The following is a 22,719-nucleotide window of genomic DNA, read 5'->3' as shown; positions in this document are numbered from 1 at the left end:
ATGGTTTTTTGACAAAAAATTTAGACGTTAAATGTACGATTAAAGAGTACAATAATTATAGAAAATATTTGAGTAATTTGGAGAAAGATGATGTTAAAAAAATATTGAAACACAAAGCTCAGCTTGATGATGATAGAAGAATTATTGATTATGCTGATAAAATAGCTCAAAAAGATATTGAAAGGTATAAGATAATTTAATTTTATCATTTTGTGAATGAAACGAAAAAATAACAAGTAAATTTTATTTTTAGACAAAAAATTCGCGATGAAAAAAATGCATTTAAAGCTAAATTTTTAAACGCCGAAATTGAAAAAGAAAAAGAAATAAAAAAACGTCAAATTATTAAAAAAAAAAAAGAATTTGAAAGATTAAAAAATTTAGAATTTAGAAGAAAAGAATATATTGAAAATATTGCATTAAAATCAAAAATTCATAGTGATAATGTACAGAGAAAAAAAAATCTTGTTGCACAACAACAACGAAAAAAAACAATTGAACTTTTATTGAAATTAATAAAAAAAGATAAAGCACGTAAAAAATTATTAAATGAACGTGTAAAAATGAAATTAAATAAAAAAAATAACTCAATTGAACAAAGGTTAGTTTTAAAATACTAATCTAAATCTAATATAAAAAATCTAAATAATATTTTTTCATCCAAATAATAATAATAGATGGAAAATGCGTGAAAAATATCAAAAAACTCAAATCGAAATTGAAAAATCAGTTATCAATTATGCCCAGAATAATAGAAAAAAATTTATAAAAAAATATAAAAAAAAAATAAATAAACATAGAAATTATATAAACAGTAAGTACCAATGAATTTTTAATAATTAAAAATAATTAATATATCATATGAATTTTTAGAAAAAATTAAAAACAAAAGTAAATTTCAAGAATGTTATAAAGCCAGAAAATTTGATCCAAAAAAATCAAATAATTGTTGTAGCATTCCCAAGAAAAATACCAAAAAGAAAATTAGTAATTTGGATAGTAAAAAATTATCAAAATGTTCGCAATCATTATTAATAAATAGCCAAATATTAGAGAGCAAAATTAATGATTGTCAAGAAACAGATAAATGTAAATGTGACATTATTGATGATTATTATTTAAACTGTGATGACGTTGAGTCAACAGCTTGACTTACATCAACAGCTCTCTTGATTGCTGCACATAGAGCAAAATATCCAGTATGTCCATTGACATTCCATTTATTATCACCATCCCTAGGCCAGAATGAAAAGTTCAATGTATCCAATACAAATATCCAATCAACAGCTTTTTTATTTCCTGAATTTGGGTGAAGTTCTGATTGTGAAAAATTGTTAATCGATATTGTACCATTTTTCAATCCTTCTAAAACCTGTATATTTTTATTTTATTATTAAAATTAATAATAATGATTCATCATCATCATTGTTATTATTATTATTATTATTGTTATTGTTGTTAGCATTCAAGTATTTCTATTTATGCTATTTATACAATATGCTATTTATCATTAACATAGTGATGAAACTAAATAGAGTTATATCGATTTTATAAGGGCTATTTAAGCGACCTTCAAATGACGTCAAAACAAAAAAAATGTTTTTTTATAACTTGCCTTGTTCTTGGCAATATTCAGAAAATAATAATACAAAAAATATCCTTTTACAATGAAAAAAAAAAAACAAAAAAAAAGATGTATTGTTTAAAATGATTGTTGTTAATTAAATACAAATAGATTTTCTAATATTTGTAGGTAAAAAATAGAATACAAAAAAAAAACAACAACAAGCATATCTAGCTCTCAGGGAGGATATATAAAACGTGGTGTTTTATCGATTCGATTATTTGTTATGATAAAAAAAAAAACAAATGTATTTGTTAAATAATAATTTTGAGTTATTTGTAAAATTAATAACAAACAATCTGGAGGTCACACAGTTTATTATTTTGTAGATTTAATTGATTATTTATAATAATTATTAATTTTGTTAATATTATTATTTATTTATTGTAAATTTTTTTTGAATATTATTGATTTTTTTTTTAGTTTGACTTACCTCGCATGCCAATATCTTGACTCCTTCTTCCTCGATGAAAACATTTTTAGATGATTTTGCTATTAATTTTGATGATTCCTTCGGCATTAGTGACATTTTCAAAAAGTTTTTTTTTTTTAATATTATTTAATAAATTTTTATTATAAAACTACACACTGTAACACACTGTAACACGTATGACAATATTAAAATAATAAATATATACAATTATTTTATCATATTATTTCACAAACTACGTTGACCGGCATGATGATGCTAACATTGTCGTCATTTGTCGATTGTCCCCAAATATTTGGGCGGAGCAATGAGAAAAAAAATAAATAAAAAACTCTCTTTCTCTCTTCTTGACAGTGGTTGATCACGTGACACACTGGTCAATACTAAAACCTGCCACATGGTGCGCTGATGTCATTTGCCGCCATGTTTTTTATTATTTTTGTTGTTATTATTTGTTTGACACAACAAGGTCACCACTAAATTTATGATAAACACAAACATGTCTGTAAATGTCAAAATTTTATATACAAACAATTTTATTTTGACAATTTAATATATATTTTTATTTCGGCGATTTATTATTTTTTTTTTTATAAAATTTATTAAAAGTTTATTGTTTTAATAAATTATTGAGTTTCAAGAAATGTGACAAGAAAAAAAGTGGAGTTTTTGACAAATAAACTAAGGTAAACAAACTAGATTTTTTTTTATTTAGGTATTTTTATTTGTTTTGTTTGTGATATATTTTTATTTACAATAAATTTTAATTTAGTTTATTTATTTATTTATCTATTATGAAAGAAAATTTGATTACACAATTTTAAAATAAATAAACAATAATTTTTTAGATAATATTTTTTATATTTTTATTATCAAAAAAAAAAGATAAACAGTTTTACTTAATTATAGGTAATTATCAACAGATACTGTTTACAATTATTTGTCAATTAAATTATAAATTTAACAGTTTAAAAAAAAAAAAAAACACAAAGAATACATTAGAAATGTTTAAAATTTTGGCAATGATCTTGGTTTTTTTTTTTTCTTTATTAATTTTTAAATGCAAAAAGTAATTAAAAATTTATTGTCATGCCTTGTTTTACTTTTTTAAAAAAAGTATAACTTAATTATTTAGATATAAAATAATACAAAGACAATAATTGTAATGATTTTTTCGTTAAAGGCAAATATTTCAATAGAGATTTGAAGAAAAAAAAAATATATAAATTTGACATACATAGATGAATTGACACTTAATTACCTTGCAACATTTCAAAGTGTCATTATCACTTTCTTCGCTCAATAGTAACATTCAATAATTCACAATTTAACCAATTGATTTTTCAAATATCCAGTTTTAATTTTTATTCTACACGATGACTTTTTATATTAAATTTTATTGTAGTGAATTTAATAACTCTACAATATGATTAAATTCTTAAAATTTGTAAAACAAAAAATATCGATTTTAATTATTTTCTCTTTATTGATAACCAAGATAATTGTTGATAATAAAATGCAGGCAGTAAAAATAATAACATCAATTAAAAAAATCTATTTTTACAATTTTTTTTTCGCGTATAATCAATATTTAATTATTTTTTTTTTTTTGTTAAATTTACATACAGTATTAACATATATTTCGTTGTTGTAAAAAAAGAAAAAATACGTTGATAAAATGATATTGTAACAAAAATTATTGAATTATTATATTTTATATAATTCAACTGATATTTTTTTTTATGTAATGCTGGGAGAGTGTAATTTATTAATTTATTAATTTTCAATCGCATTCATACATTTTTTTTCAATAACGTATTTACACAAATCAAAACAAATCAAAAAACAAATTTTTCTTTTTTACTCTCAACATAAATTGTGAACATATTAAGGCTCCAGCAGGCTATAGGCTAAAATCTAAATTTATTTTCTCTCTTTAATTTCATTAATTCATTTTGACTCTGTTTTTTTTTTTTTAGTTTTATTTATTCGCCTTTATCATTTTACTTATTGAGTCTGGATGTGCAATGTGTGTGTGTGAGCGATAGCACCAAAAAAAGTATTAATAAGCACAACAATTTAATGAAAAATTAAATATATTATTTTTTTTGTTAATTATAATTCAATTTTCACAATTAAATAATTTTATTTTTGATCAAATTGCAACGTATGAACTATATTTGATATTATAAACAATTTATACAAATAATAAACTGTTTAATGATAATACAAGTTAATAAAAATTAATGAGCCACATATATATATATTTTTAATAACTCGTAAAATAATTTTTCCATAATTATTATTATTTTTTATATAATCAACATATACCTTTTTTTTTTTTTTTATAAGTTTTTTGGATAATAAACAAATTATTCTTAATGGTAGACAAATTTGTAATTATTTAACAGTTTTTTAATTGTAAATAGAAGACAAAGGTGTTTAGTGACAAGTCGTATTATTATTTTTTTTTTTTTTACAATTAATGCATTATTGGAATATAAAAATTTACATTGTGCTAGCTAAAATGATCTGGGTTATTGTGCAATCTGATCAACCCAACAATAATTGTAATATATATATTTATTTTTTTTTTTCTTTCATTTACATACTGAGCATTATTATTAATTTGTCGATATAAAATTATTATCGACGATAAATGCATTTTAATTGAATCGTTTTTATTTTGTAATTTGTTTTTTTTTTTTTTAATTATCTTCTCGTACATTTGCTTCTGTTCACATTACACCTCCAGACTTGATTAATGTTTTATTTTGTATTTTTTTGTTTTTTTTATTTAGCAAAAATGCTAATGTAAATTTAAACTTTTTATTTTTCTTATTAATAATAATTAAAAATCTATTTTTCTATTGACTTTTAAGCTCTTTGCCAATACTGTATGAGACAATTTTATTCCAGTCAATTTTCGTTCGCATAACAGGAAGTTGTCTTCGTAGAGCTTTAAATGTTGTATCAGACATTGTTTGATAATTTTCAGATATTGCTGTTTGATAATCATTTTCTGATTCTTCAATAATACGAATAAGTTCTTTAGCTGTTTGTTTTTCATTTGTTATTGGTAAACTTTCTTTAACTTCTTTACTGCTTACCAATTGTACATTACCATCTTCATAATAATGTACTTGTACTTTTAAACTACCTTTTAATTCAGCATTTCCAATATTTGTATTAAAACTTACACTCCATACTGAACGCCAACGACCATTCCAAAAATTTTTTGGTTGAAATTGATGGTCTTCTATGCAAGATGTCAGTGTTATGTTTCCTAAAATTGATAATTATTATTAATCATTGATAAATCAATTACAAAAAGAAATAACAAATTTTGTTGTTGTTAATTATTTTTCTCTTTTTTTATTTGATATTTACCTCCTTGACTCTTTCCAAAAACCGAACAAACACCATGTCTATAATGAGCTTGTGTATAAGTTGTCATTTCATCTTGAAGTGCTGATCTCCATGTTTCTGATGTTGAATCAGGCTCATGAGCTTCATAATCTGTTGCCTCTTTTCTCAAATGATCATACTTAAAACTCTGCTTACTTCGTGCATCATAAAATCTCTGATTGCCCAAATCATTGTGCTCGGTAATGAGTGTAGGATAATCACTACTATCAACCTACATATCAAAAATAAAAATTAAATAACCATTTGTCATAAAAATTTAATCTCATGTAACTCTCAATGAAAAATACATTTTTAAAATAAAAAATAATGATAAAACTATTTAGGTTATCTACCACGTAGGTATGACTCATTTTGTTGGATGAAACAGCAAAATGCTGATGTATGTTGAACAAAAATAAATCAACAAAACACACCCAACCTACTGTCAATGAAAAAAAAAAAATGAAAATATCAAAATTATCATCAAGCAAATATTTGTAAATTATCATCATAAAAATTTTTGAAAAATAATAAATAATTAAAATTAAAACAACCAGTAAATCATCAACACAACCGTATATGATCTGCTCCAATTACACAAACGTCAGTTCAACATTAACAAATAATAAATATATTTTTTCTATCTTACAGGAGAAAAAAAAGAAAAAAAAAAATAAAAAATTCATAAATAAATCATTGTTTTCTATCAAATTAAAATGAATTAATTTGTATTAATAATATTTAAACAATATACTTATAATATTGTTTATTTATAATAAATAAAATAAAATTAATGAGTAATATTGAAAATTGAAAATTGAGTATGTGAACGTACCCTGACAGGCGTGAGCTGATCCTTATTGTACTGGGCAAATGCACCAGATGCACCTTCTTTTAATAAATTATCATTATTTAATAAAACACGTACATCATTAAATACTTCATTAAATTCACCAGGTGGTGAATGAAGTATAAAATCTGATACTACACGTACTTTTTCTTGTTCTGATATTTCAACAAATTCATCGTCCGCCATTTTATTAACTTGACCGACTGCACACGCGCGAACAGTGAACACAATCGGTGAAACGATGGTGATTGAACCTGATGTACTGGTTACTTTAATAATCCACTGGTGCCGACACTTATCCAGCTGCTTCGTCTCTATCCCCGTTATTTTTTTTTTTTTTATATTTTTTTATGTTAAAAATAATTTTTTTTCTACCTGGAATTAGCGGTAAACACACACACATCTTTTTTAATAATACCTGAATTTTAAATTTGAGTTAATTTTTATAAATAAATATCAAAATGAATATTTTAAAAAAAAATTATTAATGTTTACATGAGTGGGCATTTTTTTAAAAATTATAATATTTTTATTGTTTGTATATTTTATTTAAATAATGTGTGATTGTTTTTAATTAATTAATTAAAAATTTTTTGTATTTTTCAGAAAATTGGATAATGAAATTTTGAATAATGGCTGATGATCCACATAGAGATTTGTTGCCAGTTAAGGAGGGATCTTGTATTGACACCTGTCGAAGTAGTTTAGGTAATTTGTAATATAAAAAATTAATTAAATATATAGGTATTTTAATGAATAATAAAATTTCGAATTTTAGTTTATCCAGTTGATCGAAGAGAACGATATGCTGTTTGTAAACTTGATCGTTATGAATTGGAGGATAGACACTTGCGTTTACTTGATGAAATACAAGATTTAAAAAAATATTTAAATACACAAGAAGAAAAAATTAAAAGGCTATCAACAAAATTAATGAGAGTTGCTAAAACACCACGTACATGTTTGTCAACTGGAATAAATAATGACAATGACAGAATTAAAATGGAAAATTTACAAATTGAAAATGTTAAAGTATGATAATTTATTGATTAGGTATATTTGTGCTATGAATTAATTCAATACTTTGATTATTATTCTTTTTTTTTTTGTTTTAGTTAAAAGATAAAGTTAATGTATTGAAAAATCAAATTTTAAATCATCGAGTTTTACGAAGATCATCATCACAAATTCGTCGGTTACATCATCAAGGAAGTGCATCATCTGGACCAACGTAAAATAAAAAAAATTATCATTAAAATTATATAAATTTGTTGAGATTAATTAGATAAATAATTTAGAGCTTTTTTTTTATTTAATTTTAAGAACATATCGAAGTGATGGTGGACATCTTAAAACTTGTGTATCAACAAATAGCATTCACGAGCGAATCGATGATATTAATATTCAAAAATACATCAATAAAATTCAGGTAAATTTTAATTGTTTAAAAATAATTAAACTTATTAATTAATGTATTTTGTTTTTTTATGTTTCAAGGAGTTGGAAAATGAGAGAGAAGAAATGATTAACAAAATTTTGGAGCTTGAAAATCAATTGTCATTGTATTTAAATGGAAATCAAAAAGAAAAAGTTGCTGAAAATGTTGAATTTATAAAAGTATGGCGTCAAATGAAACAACAACAAGATAAATTAAATTCAACAAATGCAATTAATGATACACTACAATCACAAATAGAAGAATTGAAAAATTTACTTGATCAAACTTCAAAGTACGATGACATTTTTCATGATCATTTTTTTAAGCATAATTCTAACTAATTTTAACTTATAATAATTTTATTTTTTTATAGAAGTAAAGTAGAAGCAACTGTACGTTTATCTGTTGAAAAAAAAAGAATATCAGAACTTGAAGAACAGCTAATAAAATCAAATGATTCACAATTATTATTACGTGAAAAAGATGAACAAATACGTGATCTAATGAGTGAAATAAAAATATTACAACAACATAATACTGAGCTCATATCATTAAGTACAAAATACAGCCAAGTTGATAATGAAAATATTGATTTAAAACGTAAATTATCTGAACAAAAAAATGATAATAATAATTTAAAAACAGCATTTAATAATGAAAAAACAAATATAACTGCATTACAAGCTGCCAATGAAGAATTAATTGAAAAATTACAAGATTTACAAAAAAATATGGACACACTTACCATTGAATTAAAAGTAAGTTGTTTATTTTTCTATATTATTTAAGCTTTAAATTAAAAATATTAATATATATTCTTTTCTTGAATTGATATTTACAGTCAGTTCAAAATCAGCAGGTTAAAACAGATCGTTCAAGTGAATTAAAATTGGAAATTAAACTCGTTGATAAAGAGACAAATACAAGTCCAGAAATAAAAAAATCATTTGATGAAAAATCAATGAGCTGTTATTGTGATGATAACAATAAAATTCATAATAATTTAATTAATGTTGCTGTACAAACTGAATGGAATAATAAAAATGAATTATTTCGTCAAATATCAGATGATGCTTTAGCTAATAATGAAAGAAAATCATCAATTGGACAATCACCAAGACGAAATAAATCTAGTGTTATTCCAGCTTCAAGTGATCATGAATATACAAGTGGTAATTTATCAAATATTGATATGTTAAAATTATTGGATGAAGTACAAATAAATACACCACTTGAATCACACAACTCATCACACATAAAACAAATTGAAAATATAAATTCTGATAATTTTGGAAAAACAATTAACAGACAGAGGCAAGTAATTGCTCTTGAAAATTTATTATTTGGTGATTCTTGATGTATTTTAAAATATAAAAATAATATTTATTTTTAAATTATTATTATATTAGTATTTAAAATATTGCCTTAATGTGTTCTGGATTAAATATCATTTAAAAAATGAAAATGAATAATTATAATACCAAAAAAATAGATAGTTAAAAATAATAATTTAAGTATGTAAATTAAGAAAAAAAAACTAGTCAATTATACTGAAAAATAAATAGGGTATTTATATAATTTAGTTAACAATTTTTATTGTATATTAAGATCTTATGTATTCTAATAATTTAATTTATAAAATAATAATTTTAAATTATTGATAATTTTACTATGTTTGTTTTGTTACCTTTCCACGATATAATAAATTACATGTTACAGTCGTGAATCCGAAGGAGAATCTGGTTATTCATCAGTTATAAAATCATCTCGATATGATAAAATTGAAAATTTAAATAATCATTCATCAAATTGTTCATGTACAACAAGTAAAAATAAAAATTGTTGTTTTGCATTTCGTGCAAATAAAAATAAAATCTGCAAGCATCAATGTAATAATGATTTAGATGGAAAAATTGACAGTAATCTACAGGATGAAATGAAAAATAATCGGTAAATTTAATTTAATATATAAATTAATGATTAAATAAAATGATATTTATTTTTTTTTGTTTTCCAGGTTTTTATCATGTGTTAATCCAATGACTGAATTTACTTGTTGCTGTTCACCACAAAATATTCCACGTAAAATATTTACAAAGCAATTAACAAATACTTGTAAACCAAAAAATAGTATTGATTGTCAATTGATATCACCAAAATCAAGTGGAAGTATTTCATTTTGCAGTGAAGATACAACAACTGAAGATGAAAGTTTAACAAGTTTTGATACAGATAATGAAGGAATTGTTGAACTTTGTATAACATCATTACAACTCACTCCTTATGTAAATATTTATTTAATTTTTAACTTTTAGACTACAACAATTAACTCGAAAATTAATGAACATATTTTAACTTATTACAGGCAATAAATCAAATTTTTACAAATGATGATAATTCACAAAAATCTGTATTTGTAACCTGTGATTACTGTGGTCAAGGAAATATATTTATTCCATATAAAAAATATCCAAATTTAAAATTTAAAACAACACATATTTATAAATTAAAAAAACTAAGTACCTTTATTGATTCAATTATTCAACATGCAATTTATCTTCAAATTTATATTATCCAAAATGGTGGATATCCATGTGCAATTGCAAATGCACAAGTTTGTATAAAAGATATATTAAATTATCCAAATAAAAAATTACGTTATATTGCAACAATGAAATGCACTGTACCATGTTATAGAAATTTTAATCTTGGTGAATTACAATTTTCTATTCAATTAAAATGTAGTATTGATAAAATTAATGAATTTAAATTAAATTATATTGAAAATAAAAAAAATACATTATCTAATATTGATAATAATAATTTAATAACAATTAAAAAATCATTGTCAATTGATAAATCATTGTCAGTTGAGAATTCATTGTCAAGTGAAAAATTAAAAATATTATCTGATGTTAAATTTAATAATATATCATCAAGTAATCACAGATTGGGTAAAAGAAAAACATCAGATTTATATGAGAGTTATCCAAGTCCTAGAGAATCGAAAAGACCATCAATATCTTATCAGCCAGAATCATCAGTTAGTCAAAGAATAAATATGGAAAATAAAAAAAAAATATCAGCTGATGAACATCGAGAATCTTGGGCTAGATGGACTACTGGTGATTATACATTGAGAAAAAGTCTTTTAGTAAGAAAAAGTAAAATTTCAAAAGATCCAAGTGATGATTCATCAAGTGGACCAGCTGGGGAGAGTCATCCACAGTTAAACGAGAGTTTAACAAAAAAAATATCAAATGATAGTAATGATAGTAATGATTCATCAACTAGTCCACCAACAAATAGTAATGTTCAGTTGAAAAATAATTCAATAAACGAAAAACATGGACAATCAAATAATCTTCCTGGTTTTGCATCAATTGAAAATAATTTTCAAGACACAAGTACAATTTTTCATGATTCTGAAATGCCAAAATATAGAAATAGATTATCAAGTTATGAAGCAAGTACATTTATAATAATTTAATTTCAACAATTTAAATTAATAAATATATTAATTAATTTTCGTTTTTAAATAGACAAATCACAGTTACATTGATTCAATTCTTTTGAAAATTAATTATTTGAATTTTTTTCCACGATGTACAATATTTGAAGATCCAGAAATTCATCAAGTTTACATTGAATATTCATTTTTAGGATATCATGGCCCTGAGCTAGAAACAAAATCACTTCCAAAACCACAAAATCATACTGATAAATTATTTTACAATTATTCAAAAGGTACATATTATAATTAATAATAATTTTACATATAATTTATAAGATTATTACGTTATTTAGAATTTGCAATTGATGAAGATACACATATTGAACAACGTAATAAACTTCAAGCAATGTTTTCAGGAGATGCAAATCCAAAAATTAAATTTACAATTATTAGTGAACCATTGGAAGAAGAAATTCATAAAAAAGATTGTATGGAAATTGGGTTTGTTATTTAATAACTAATAATTAAATTTAATTAATCAATAGACAAATTAACGACATAAAAAAAATAAATTTTTTAATAGATTTGCTTACTTGAATATTAAAGATCACGTAATGCGTCAAGGTCCAGATGATATTACTCTTGTAGTTTTAAATACAAATGAAAAACTTACAATTGGAAATTTACAAGTAAATAATAATTATTATTATTATTATTAATAGCTATTGATATTATTTTTTTTTTCTAGGTAACAATTGTCGATTCTGATACACTTTATTCATTTTTAAAAAATTGAAAAAAAATAAAAAAAATGTTTTTTATTTATTTTTTTTTGATACATTTTATATTTTTTATATACAATTTTAATTTTTTTTATAAAAAAATATATTCTTTTTATTCAGTATCATATAATGTTTCATTATATTTACCAGATGTATTTTTATTATTAATATTATCTATTTTTTTATAAAAAATATCATTATAAATATTTGTTGAAATTTGAAAATCACGACAACTTTTTGGCTCATGTGTTACAGTCCAGACACCTTCAATTGTATCAACACCTTGACAAACTTTACATGCTCCTAAAAAAAAAAAAATCACACATAATATCAATGAATAAATTAATAATAATTTAAATATAAAATTAAAAATTAATACCAACAAATGCAGCCAATGATTTGACATGATTATTACTGGCAATTAAATAAAATGGTGCACCACGTTTAAATGCAACATGTCCAGTAATATTCCATGTATTATTTATTATTTTAAGTCCATTTGAATCATCAACATCATGAGATTTTTCAATAGTAATATTTAACGTATGATTTGTTATTTTAATCATCAAATCAACACCAGCTTGACTTGTTTTCCATAAGCCAGTTATTTTACATGGTAAACCTGAAATAAATAAATCAATTTTTATAGATAAATACAATTAATTATAATTAATCAATTAATAATTTTACCATCCCTGTGGTTATTTGAATTTCTTTCGATTTTGATTTCTTCAAGCTGTTCAATAATTTCATTTAATATTTCATTTGCTACTTGTTTTGTTTGAACTGATGTCTCATTGTCTCTGATAATTACTGATTCATTTTTTTTCAAATTTATTGATTGATGATTAATTTGTTTAGCAGTTGTATGATTAGCTATTAAGCTAGTTTGTGTTGTTATTTGATTTTTAAATGATGATATTGTACGAGTATTAATTAACTCATTGTTATCATAATTTTGATACTGTATTTGTGGATCTTGTAATGCTGAATTGTAAGAATAATATTTATCAGGATATCTGTTGAATGAATAAGCACCAATTGGTTTATTATCAGATAATTTATAATCATCTAGAAGCATCATATCATCAGTTGATATTTCTAAATTTGTATCTGTTGATGCGTAATTTAAATAATTTGAATTATAGTCTGATAATTTATTTATATTATCATAATATTCTTGACGTTTTTTTAGCAATGATGTTGAATTTTTAACAGTTGCTCGAACTTTACGAGATCTTGGTTGAATATTTGGAATTAACAATTGTGATTTATCTAAAATACATCCAAAATCACTTCTTTTTATAATTGTCTTTAAATTTTTTTCATTATCACGTACAATTTTTTTCTAAATATTATATAAATTTAAATTTTAAAAAACATTAATTTATGTTAAATAGACTTACCAACCTGTGATGTTAAATGATGTTTTAAAATTTTTTTATTATAATTTTTTAATTTACGTCTGTGTCTTTGTCTATTTCGTCTTTTTTTTCTTCTTTTTCTTCTCATAATATTTTTACTATGTCTGCTTGTATTTTTAAATTTTTGTTTATCAATTTTTGCTTTTCTGTAATTTCTAAGTTTATTTTCATGTTTATCCAATATTTCAAATGATTTTATTGTATTTTTTTCATATTTATTATTATCTGGCAATATTTGTGATGATAATAATTTTGGATTTGAAATAACATAATTTGTTTTTTCATTACGTTTATCTAATGAAGGAGGTTTTTTCATGCAAGGAAATTTTTTCTCATTGTTTTCAACAAATTTATAAATATTTTCTGACCCAAGACACATGGTACTTGTTAAAATCAAGCTAACAATATATAATCTAATTAAATCGTATAATAAAAACATTGATAATTTGTAATTTAATTATAATAAAATAAATTAAGTATAACCTGCGTGTAGTCCACTGCATTTCACAACATTTGAAATGGTTAAAAATTAATCACTCGTTTGTTTCTATCTTGAAATAATTATTATATCAATAATAATAATAATAATAATAATAATAAAAATAATAAAAATTTAAAAATTATATAATTTAGAACGAGATATATTTATTAAAAAAAAAATCTATATATTTTTACATGTTGACTATATCATTATTACATCAAATCAATAGAATTAAAATCTTTCTTTTATTCATTAGAAGATGATTAACGTTAAAACAATTTTGATGCTTATTTTAAAATACTAAATATCGAATACGAAGTTTTAAGAATCTAAAATAAAAAAAATTTTTTTAGTGTGATTTAAAAATATATATGTATATTAACAATAATAGATACATTTGTAAATGCACGAAGAGACAATGTAATCATGTAACCACTTTTGTATACTTGTGGTGCAAGTGTTGATGCCATTATTATTATCAATGATTTTCGTTCATTAATTGATAATGATGTCCATTCAGAATCATAAATACTCAAAGTAAGTGTTTCACTCTTGAAAAATAAAGATAATATTAAATTTTTATTGTTAATAATTTAAATAAGCGTACATTGATAATACATATATTATATATTTTTTTTCGTCTTTGATTACCTGATAAGTTACTTTCGACGCATTATTACAATATATATAAATTTGTATCAACATGGTCGTTGTATAAATAACCATTGAAAAAAATTCACTACTAAATGGTTTGGCATTTAATAATTTAAATGTACTTACACACAAAACAAGTGCGCTTGCAAAATATTGGATAAATATTGTAAAAGTAAATGTGTCATTTGTTAATGCTATAAAACTGAAATTTTAATAATCATTATTATTTATTAATTTTGATTTAAAAATAAATAAATAAATAAATTCAATAATACTAAACTTTTTAATTGTATTTTGCAATTTAATACAATCGATTAAATATTTCATTCCAATGTCATCTTGCGTAAATTTTCCATGATGTAGTTTCTTTTCATTGATAATATTTTTATTCATAATATTAAAACGATATTTTAAAATTTTATATTGACTACAAGTTGCAATCATAATTGATGGTAAAAATGTATCAAAAGCAATTCCAATATTAGCTCCAATAGCATGTGCAATTATTTGATGAAAATATGTTATCCAATAATAATTATTATTCTTTAAAAAAATTGGTAGCCATGATTCAAATGGATATTCACGTTGTGGAATGTCTCGTACAAATGATGAAAGAGTTATTACTGCTACCGTTAAATTTACCAAAAAATAATACTTGAAATAAAGTGACCTAAATGTTTTTTTTTTTTTTTTCAATTAATAATATTAATTTAAAATTACAATCATTAATATATAATAATTATTATAATTTTATTTTTAAAATTACTTTATGCTGCGTGTTGTTTTATCAATAATATTTGATTCATATATATCACGTGGTTTTAATCTATCATTATTTATCATTGACATTAATTTTAATATCAATTTATGTTTTATTATCATGTTTATCATTTTTGTATTAACTGTTATATTTGTAATGAATATAAATGCAACATTTGTAAATTTATTTGTATCATTAACCGATAAAATTAACATTATAAATTCTGTTAATGCCCAAATTAATTCTGTTAATGCAATGAATACAGTATACATTGTATAAATTTTTTTAAACCAACTTGGCCGAGAAACAACATCAGGATACCATAAACCCAACTTGTAAAACAATGCTATACTGTTTAACAATTGAACTGCCATGTCAGTAGAAAAAAATTTTTTTCTAAATGACTATTTTCTAAGACAGTAGTTTTTTTTTTCTCTTATTTTATGTTGAAAATAATATCAAAGGTAATATTTTATTTCCGAGTAAAAAAAAATTGAGAAATTATTTCGTAAAGGTAGAAAAGAAATAAATTGTCGAATATTTCTATTTCAATTTTTTTTTTTTTTTTTTTTTTTTCTGTGACTTGGAATATAAGTTGAATATTAAATGCTTGCGTGCGAGTACAAATGCAATATTCGAAAAATTGAAAAAAAAAATGTTTTATCTTGGAAAATATGATTGCACGTCTAGAATAGTTTGACGACAATGCCTTTTTTTTTTTTATTACAAATGTCTTTTTTATTGAAAAAAGAAACTTTGTCATATTGCCACAGTCTATAGTACAAATATAGATGAATATTTAATGCTAATAACATAGTTAAAAAGTCATTTCTCTTTTTCATTACTGTCACCACTCCATACATGCAATTCACCCTCTTCTATTTCTTCGTATATTTTTCTTCCCTATCATTAATGAAATGATAGTGAAAAAGAAAAATTGAGGGAAAAATTATTTCATTTTATATAGCAAGTAGAGCTTTTTCGATCGATAGTAAAATTGGTGGGGAGACTTCAGTCTTAGTTCAACAGTCAAGCTGATAACATCGTGAATTGTTGTCGATATGAAAAAAATAAAAACCGATAAATACAGTTCTTTGAATTTAAATTAAAAAATATAAATTAAATCAGTGATATCTCACTATCATTTAATAAATCAATTAATTAAATAAAATTTATATAAAAAATGTAAGTATTTATAAATTATTATCAATGTATAGATAAGAAAAAAATATAATTTTCAATTTAAATTGATTGAATTCTAAAAACATAATCGTTGTTTATTTATTTTTTTTTTTCGATAAAATAATATAACAACATAAGAGAAAAAAAATAATAAATAATGAGTCATGATTTATCAGTATAAAAATATTGTTGAGTAATTTTATCATCAGATATAAATTGATGTCATATTCTGATAATTAAAAAATGATATATATATTAATTCGATCGATAGCATAGTCTGTCAGTTGAATTCAATTTAATTTACCCGCCACTTGTGCAAATAATTAATAAAAAAAAAAAAAAAAGGGACATAAATATTTTAAAATGTTGACTAAAAGAATTGTGTTACTTTTAAGTGTGTTTATTGCAATTGTCAATTCATCAATAATACAAGAAAAAAATGGGGATAATTTGATTGAAAATTATAATGATATTAAAGAATCAAAAAAATCAAATAATTTAATTGTTGGATCAAGAGTAAGTGGTGATCGTTTGACTCTTCAAGAATATGTTTATAAATCTTCATCAACATTGCAAATAGTGACACTTGAAAAAAATTTTACACTGGCTGGTAATGAAAGGATAACTCAAATTATGGCTCTTGATCAAAAAACAAATGGCAATGGAGCATTTGCATCACTTTTACAAGGAGGCCCTGGTACAAACAGTGCTATTCTTCGATTTAAAAGTCAAAGAGGACATAGTATTAAATTTGAAATTCAAATTTATTCAAAACAATTTTAAATAAATAATTATACAAGTTTTAAATGTCACCAATTAAATTGTTACTAATTCAAATACTTACCTTGATAATTATTTGATTGCAATATATCGATGTTAAATCTATGAATCGATATTAATCTTAAAAATCTTTTTTTTTTTTTTTGAACCATCAAAATTATATTGAACAATTTGTGTTTATACTGATCGATAATTTGTAAATAATCAAATAAAAATATAAATGTTTAAATTTTTAATATTTGTTATTTAGTGCTATTAATTTTTAACAAGTATATGAAAAACGAAGAATCTATTTCGAATTTTTTAAAGCTGTCAAAGTATAATTTATTGATGAAGAATATTAAATATCGAATATGATAATTTTAGAATCTAAAAAATAAAATTTAATAAATTAAAATTAAACAAATAAATATATAAGTATAAAAAGAGTTTCAATTTTATGAAATAATTTTTTTGTTTTGAAATTGAATTTTAAAAAAAAAATACATTTACATTTGTAAAAGCGTCAAGTGAAAGTGTTATAATATATCCACATGTATATTTTATAGGTTTGAGGCTGCGTATCATCATTATAATTAAACTTTTTTTTCCATTTATTGATAATGATGTCCATTCAGAATTGTAAAGACTAAATGTCACTGTATCACTCTAAACAAGAACAAGTATTATTTTCATATTAACAGAAAATAAAAATAATCATAACGTAAATACATGAATATTTTTTTAATTTTTATCATATTTAATTTACCTCAGATGATATATTTTCTCCACAAATACAATAGATATAAATTTGTGTAGTCATACACATTATATAGGCAATTAATGATACAAATTCCTTGCTTAATACATTAATATATGTTAATTGAAAAACACTTGAGCATATTGCTACTGAACTTACAAAATATTGAATGAACATTGAATAAGTAAATGTTTCATTTGTTGTTTCAGCAAATCTAAAACATGAGTTATTTAATAATATTATATAATTTAAAAATTATAAGACAAAACAATTACTTAACTGATAAATGAAAATCTGTAATTTAGTACAATCTTTAAAATAATAATGTTCAGGTTTATTTTTATTATGATATTTTAAATAACTCATTTTTTCGATATATTTATTTGTTTTTGAAATACGATATTTCAAAAGTTTTATATGGGTACAATTTATCATCAATAATCCATACAATAAAATGTCAAAAGCAATATGAATAATTGTGATGTTAAAATTTCCTATGATTAAATAAAAATAACCAATCCAATATCCTTTACCTGTTGAAAAAATTGAAGGTAACCAACAGGAAAACGGAAATTGATGAACTGCCATGTCTCGTATCAATGAAGATATAATAAGATATGAAATCGAAACAGTTACCAAAAAACTGTACTTCATTGTGACTCTCCTTCAATATTAATATGTTAATTTATTATAAGTTATATACTCACAAATAGAGGATTATTTTTCTACTTGCCTTATTTTTCTACCATCAATTGATAATATTTTAGTCTCATTATCATCACGTGGCTGCAACTTATTATCCATTAGTGTTGATAATAATTTCGAAATAACGTTTCGTTTTAAAATAATATTCATCATTTTTAAACAACCACATATATGTGAAACTAATAAAAATGATGCATTTGCAAATTCTTCAGCATTATTGAAAGAACCAAATAATGCAATAAATTCTGATAATGACATTGTTATTTCCATAAAAATAATAAGCCCAGTATAAAATTTATATAAATTTTTCCTCCAATTGTAGTCATTTGAATACCACAATAAACCCGTAATACGACACCACAATATACTAACCGAAAGATATGTTATCATATTGACTTGTCTTTTTATATATACGTTAAAATATTTTTTTAATTTACAGAATGAAATAAAAGTGACCCTTGTGAAGGGTTGAATAAAAATAATATATTTCAATAAAAAATATTTTTACCAATATGTGGTAAAAAGTTAGGGGAACGTAAATAGAAAAATAAATATATATTTTCTAGTAGTTTATACGAAGGGGAAAAAAATACATGGAATAGCAAAATAAAAAATTCAAAAAAAAAAAAAAAATAGAGGGAAAGAGTTGTCATTTTTTTATATGAAATATTAATGTTCGTGTATTTCCATACACCAGCAGTTTTAAAAAATAAAAAACAAATAAAAATTGAGATAGAATTGAGTGGAAAAAATTTGTTAGAGGGGTTGAATCAATCAATATGCCGCAGTTGATGTCAAACAGTCGAACTGTACTGATGTACAAGTGAAAAGCAATAAATAAAAAGCTGATAGTGTTAACTTATATAAATTTATCACAAAATGTATAAAGAAATAAAAAAGGTATTTAATAATATATAAATTATAAAGGATTTTATTATAATTAATGTGTTCCGGGTCGAACCACATGTCTGTCGGTCCCAGACTGACCGGATTTTTATTCTTTTTATTTTTTAAACAAAATACAATAAGTTGATAAGTTTTAAACATTACTCTGTTTTTTTCTGGCTAGATCACGAGATCATACAATTTCAAATAACATATGACTAACAATTTGGTTTATATTTTTTCTAAAATATTTTAAACAACGATTTAATTTATGTACTTTTAATAGCTTTTTACAAACTCGTATATTCCCACACATGGTCAACTCATGCATAGACTTTTGAGTAAAAATCACGTAACAAATAAAACCATAAACTCAAGTTTCTCTTTGGTACTATTATAACATATTTTTTAGAATATTATTTGTCAAGAATTAGAGAAAATCTCACATCTGTCATACAACTGCACTAACGTATTTTCGATACACAGAATGATCGTAAAATCGACAATAAAAAAGTAAATTTATAACTTTTTAAAATAAACTAAATTCATGAAAACGTCTCGGACTTTCCGGTCGTAAAATCTATATTTTTTGTTTACACATGGTATTTTTTATGTCACCCCTTGGACCACACAAGGCCCAATTTTATGTCTGAAAATCCCACCACCTACACCTAGTTTTTTACCCTCTCTTGAACTAATTTTTGACCAATTAAAACTAATTTTTTAACTAAGTATACACCCATTTTTTGGACTTAACAATTTTCAACAAACTGAGAAATCAGTTGCTCTTCAACACTCGTTTACGTAACATCTCTAATTAATATTGATTCGCGTACAACGGGATTTTTTTATACTTACAATATAAAATAGTAGTGTCTGTCCATGACAACACTTGTTAGAGTCAACTCAATATACAATATACAATACAATTAATTATAATTTTAGTGAAATAATAAAGTGAATATATTAATAGAATTTAAGCCACAGTGTTTGGATTTATTTAAAGTGTTATTCCTATTATTTCAAGTTACAACCTATCCTCCACATCCTTTGATAGCCCTGTATCAAACATAAGGCCTTACAACCCTTGTGAAATTATCGTGGTATATTTGGATACGTGGTGCGATACATAATGATTTATATGGATATTATTACGTCTTGTATTACAATGACTGTATGTTGTTCATTATAGTGCTTGTATTAAAAATTTATTAGAATTTTTCTTACAATTTATTTATTAAGATCGATATGTTATATCTTTATGAAAAAGAAACAACGACATATTCACAGTTCAATTACCATGATTTTTATGTTTTTCGGAAGATTTTTTCTATCAGATAAATTATAATTATTGATGAAGAATATTAAATAAATATAGAATATATGACATTTCAAGAATCTGAAAAATAAAATTTGATAAATATAAAAAAGTACATAAAAATATATAAAGGGCATTCCAAAAAAAAAAATAATACAATTTACTAATAAAATTCAATATATATCCCAGGTAGGAAGTGACGACGGGCACAAGCCTGGGACAAGCCTGATTACCCGGCTCTCGGGCCTGTGTCGGGCCTGAGACACAAGCCTGTGTCAAGTCTGGAATGTTCACGATGTATTTGCTGGTGTCGGACTAGTGTATCGGGCTTGACACAGGCTTGTGTTCCCAGGCTCGATACAGTCTTGTGTTCCCAGGCTTGACACAGTCTTGTGTTCCCAGGCTTGACACCGGCTTGCAAAAAAAATTATAAAAAAATATAAATAAACAATTATTATTAATTTATTGATTTGACATTATTATTTTTTACGCAATACAATTTGAATTAACGATGATTATGTGAACGAAAATAAACGGCGTAACGGGGGATCGATCCTAGGTCTCTCACGTGGAACTCCAATGCTCTATCAAGTCGACCACGGGGGATTCATGAAAGAGTCAGTCAAAATTTTTTATATGAATAAATTTATTCGAGAGTCAATACACAGTCCTTGTAAAAGCCTGGCACGATAGTCAAAACCTAATAATTTTTATTTAAAATGTCTATTTACAATTTATAGATCTAATTAATTAATTTTTTTTTTTTAATTGAATATATGCACAAGTCAAGTCTCGTGTGAGGCTTGGTAAAACGGGCTTGACACAAGGCTAGTGTGAGGCCGGGGAAAACAAAAAAAACACGCTTGACACCGGCTTGAGTTATTGAGGCCTGTGTGAGGCCGGTTAAAGACAACGGGGACAGTCTTGTGTCAAGCCTGTGTTAACGAGGCTCGTGTGAGGCCGGGGAAAACAAAAAACACAGGCTTGACACCGGCTTGAATTATTGAGGCCTGTGTGAGGCCGGTTAAAGACAACGGGGACAGTCTTGTGTCAAGCCTGTGTTAACGAGGCTCGTGTGAGGCCGGGGAAAACAAAAAACACAGGCTTGACACCGGCTTGAATTATTGAGGCTTGTGTGAGGCCGGTTAAAGACAACGGGGACAGTCTTGTGTCAAGCCTGTGTTAACGAGGCTCGTGTGAGGCCGGGGAAAACAAAAAACACAGGCTTGACACCGGCTTGAATTATTAAGGCCTGTGTGAGGCCGGTTAAAGACAACGGGGACAGTCTTGTGTCAAGCCTGTGTTAACGAGGCTCGTGTGAGGCCGGGGAAAACAAAAAAAACAGGCTTGACACCGGCTTGAATTATTGAGGCCTGTGTGAGGCCGGTTAAAGATAACGGGGACAGTCTTGTGTCAAGCCTGTGTTAACGAGGCTCGTGTAAGGCCGGAGAAAACAATGGGCACAAGCTTGTGTCAAGCCTGTGCTCCCCAGGCTCGATACACGACCCTCGCACAAGCCTGGCACAGTTGTTCAAGCCCGAGAACTCCTACCTGGGATAGATTTGAAAAAAAAAAAATTCTTTAATTTATCTAAAACTATAATTTATCGACGATAATAACTTTATTAGTTCAAAAAAAAATAAAAAAATGTATTTCAGATATACATGTATTAGATATACATTTGTGTTATATTGATTGTTATATCGATTATAAATTTGTGTTATACTGATTAACACTTTGAAAATGACTAACTAAAAATATAAATGTTTAAATTTTTACTATTTTTTATTATGGTATTATTAATT

At 24.0% G+C, this 22,719-nt stretch overlaps 7 protein-coding genes across 9 annotated transcripts in view; 2 read left to right on the top strand and 5 right to left on the bottom strand.

The window, feature by feature from the left end:
• The window catches only part of LOC122861127 (uncharacterized MFS-type transporter C09D4.1-like), a 40,519-nt gene extending 38,103 nt beyond the window's left edge, over nt 1-2,416 (bottom strand). The window contains exons 1-2 of one of the 2 annotated variants that reach the window (XM_044165322.1): nt 2,058-2,411; nt 1,157-1,372 (exon numbers count right to left, since the gene is read on the bottom strand). In XM_044165322.1, the coding sequence (XP_044021257.1) occupies nt 1,157-1,372; nt 2,058-2,153 (312 nt within the window). In that variant the 5' untranslated portion in view covers nt 2,154-2,411. Of the gene's footprint in view, nt 1-1,156; nt 1,373-2,057 lie in introns of both variants that reach the window. The other variant, XM_044165320.1, reaches the window with a different exon arrangement.
• Nucleotides 2,417-2,530: 114 nt separating this feature from the next.
• Nucleotides 2,531-11,976, top strand: LOC122861123 (putative uncharacterized protein DDB_G0282133). Of its 2 annotated transcripts, none has more exons than XM_044165306.1 (12): nt 2,531-2,740; nt 6,919-7,020; nt 7,091-7,344; nt 7,428-7,543; nt 7,636-7,741; nt 7,810-8,042; nt 8,124-8,508; nt 8,592-9,064; nt 9,470-9,700; nt 9,768-10,035; nt 10,116-11,893; nt 11,953-11,976. In XM_044165306.1, exons 2-11 carry the CDS (start codon nt 6,945-6,947, stop codon nt 11,238-11,240), a joined length of 3,267 nt encoding a protein of 1,088 aa, XP_044021241.1. In that variant the 5' UTR covers nt 2,531-2,740; nt 6,919-6,944; the 3' UTR covers nt 11,241-11,893; nt 11,953-11,976. The 2 variants fall into 2 exon arrangements, with proteins under 2 accessions (XP_044021241.1, XP_044021242.1); XM_044165307.1 differs by lacking the exon at nt 2,531-2,740 and adding an exon at nt 6,679-6,699.
• On the bottom strand, nt 3,995-6,585 carry LOC122861125 (F-actin-capping protein subunit alpha). Its single transcript, XM_044165308.1, has 3 exons — nt 6,298-6,585; nt 5,445-5,694; nt 3,995-5,340 (listed from the first exon to the last, which is right to left on the bottom strand). Exons 1-3 carry the CDS (start codon nt 6,496-6,498, stop codon nt 4,922-4,924), a joined length of 870 nt encoding a protein of 289 aa, XP_044021243.1. The 5' UTR covers nt 6,499-6,585; the 3' UTR covers nt 3,995-4,921.
• Nucleotides 11,977-12,098: 122 nt separating the features above from the next.
• LOC122847871 lies at nt 12,099-13,498 on the bottom strand. The gene is made up of 4 exons (XM_044145729.1): nt 13,393-13,498; nt 12,677-13,261; nt 12,366-12,608; nt 12,099-12,289 (listed from the first exon to the last, which is right to left on the bottom strand). The coding sequence occupies exons 1-4, from the start codon at nt 13,496-13,498 to the stop codon at nt 12,099-12,101; spliced, it is 1,125 nt and encodes a 374-aa protein (XP_044001664.1).
• A 680-nt stretch (nt 13,499-14,178) lies between these two features.
• Nucleotides 14,179-15,394, bottom strand: LOC122847870 (odorant receptor 46a-like). Its single transcript, XM_044145728.1, has 4 exons — nt 15,312-15,394; nt 14,543-14,747; nt 14,287-14,442; nt 14,179-14,220 (listed from the first exon to the last, which is right to left on the bottom strand). The coding sequence occupies exons 1-4, from the start codon at nt 15,392-15,394 to the stop codon at nt 14,179-14,181; spliced, it is 486 nt and encodes a 161-aa protein (XP_044001663.1).
• A 1,373-nt stretch (nt 15,395-16,767) lies between these two features.
• Nucleotides 16,768-17,353, top strand: LOC122861122 (probable salivary secreted peptide). Its single transcript, XM_044165305.1, has one exon. It carries the CDS (start codon nt 16,851-16,853, stop codon nt 17,268-17,270), a length of 420 nt encoding a protein of 139 aa, XP_044021240.1. The 5' UTR covers nt 16,768-16,850; the 3' UTR covers nt 17,271-17,353.
• A 253-nt stretch (nt 17,354-17,606) lies between these two features.
• On the bottom strand, nt 17,607-18,810 carry LOC122847869 (odorant receptor 47a-like; the record flags this gene model as incomplete). Its single annotated transcript, XM_044145727.1, has 4 exons — nt 18,740-18,810; nt 18,016-18,220; nt 17,760-17,915; nt 17,607-17,636 (listed from the first exon to the last, which is right to left on the bottom strand). Coding segments are annotated over exons 1-4 (462 nt in total), but the record flags the coding sequence as incomplete, so codon positions are not given.
• Between the last annotated feature and the right edge of the window lie 3,909 nt (nt 18,811-22,719).

The sequence above is a fragment of the Aphidius gifuensis genome, linkage group LG1 (genome assembly GCF_014905175.1).
Source record: "Aphidius gifuensis isolate YNYX2018 linkage group LG1, ASM1490517v1, whole genome shotgun sequence".
Classification (NCBI taxonomy): Eukaryota; Metazoa; Arthropoda; class Insecta; order Hymenoptera; family Braconidae; genus Aphidius; species Aphidius gifuensis.
This window is presented reverse-complemented; position numbering and strand designations above follow the sequence as displayed.

Coding starts and splice junctions, on each gene's coding strand:
- LOC122861123 (XM_044165306.1), top strand. CDS start 6,945: ATGGCTGATGATCCACATAGAGATTTGTTGCCAGTTAAGGAGGGATCT. Junction 8,509..8,591: donor CACTTACCATTGAATTAAAA/GTAAGTTGTTTA, acceptor TGATATTTACAG/TCAGTTCAAAATCAGCAGGT. Junction 9,701..9,767: donor GATGAAATGAAAAATAATCG/GTAAATTTAATT, acceptor TTTGTTTTCCAG/GTTTTTATCATGTGTTAATC.
- LOC122847870 (XM_044145728.1), bottom strand. CDS start 15,394: ATGTCAATGATAAATAATGATAGATTAAAACCACGTGATATATATGAA. Junction 14,443..14,542: donor CGTCGAAAGTAACTTATCAG/GTAATCAAAGAC, acceptor TTATTTTTCAAG/AGTGAAACACTTACTTTGAG. Junction 14,221..14,286: donor CTCTTCGTGCATTTACAAAT/GTATCTATTATT, acceptor TTTTTATTTTAG/ATTCTTAAAACTTCGTATTC.
- LOC122847871 (XM_044145729.1), bottom strand. CDS start 13,498: ATGAGAAGAAAAAGAAGAAAAAAAAGACGAAATAGACAAAGACACAGA. Junction 13,262..13,392: donor TCATTTAACATCACAGGTTG/GTAAGTCTATTT, acceptor GATGTATTTTAG/ATAAATCACAATTGTTAATT. Junction 12,609..12,676: donor TTCAAATAACCACAGGGATG/GTAAAATTATTA, acceptor TATTTATTTCAG/GTTTACCATGTAAAATAACT.
- LOC122861125 (XM_044165308.1), bottom strand. CDS start 6,498: ATGGCGGACGATGAATTTGTTGAAATATCAGAACAAGAAAAAGTACGT. Junction 5,695..6,297: donor ATCAGCTCACGCCTGTCAGG/GTACGTTCACAT, acceptor TTTGATATGTAG/GTTGATAGTAGTGATTATCC. Junction 5,341..5,444: donor TTTTGGAAAGAGTCAAGGAG/GTAAATATCAAA, acceptor TATCAATTTTAG/GAAACATAACACTGACATCT.
- LOC122861122 (XM_044165305.1), top strand. CDS start 16,851: ATGTTGACTAAAAGAATTGTGTTACTTTTAAGTGTGTTTATTGCAATT.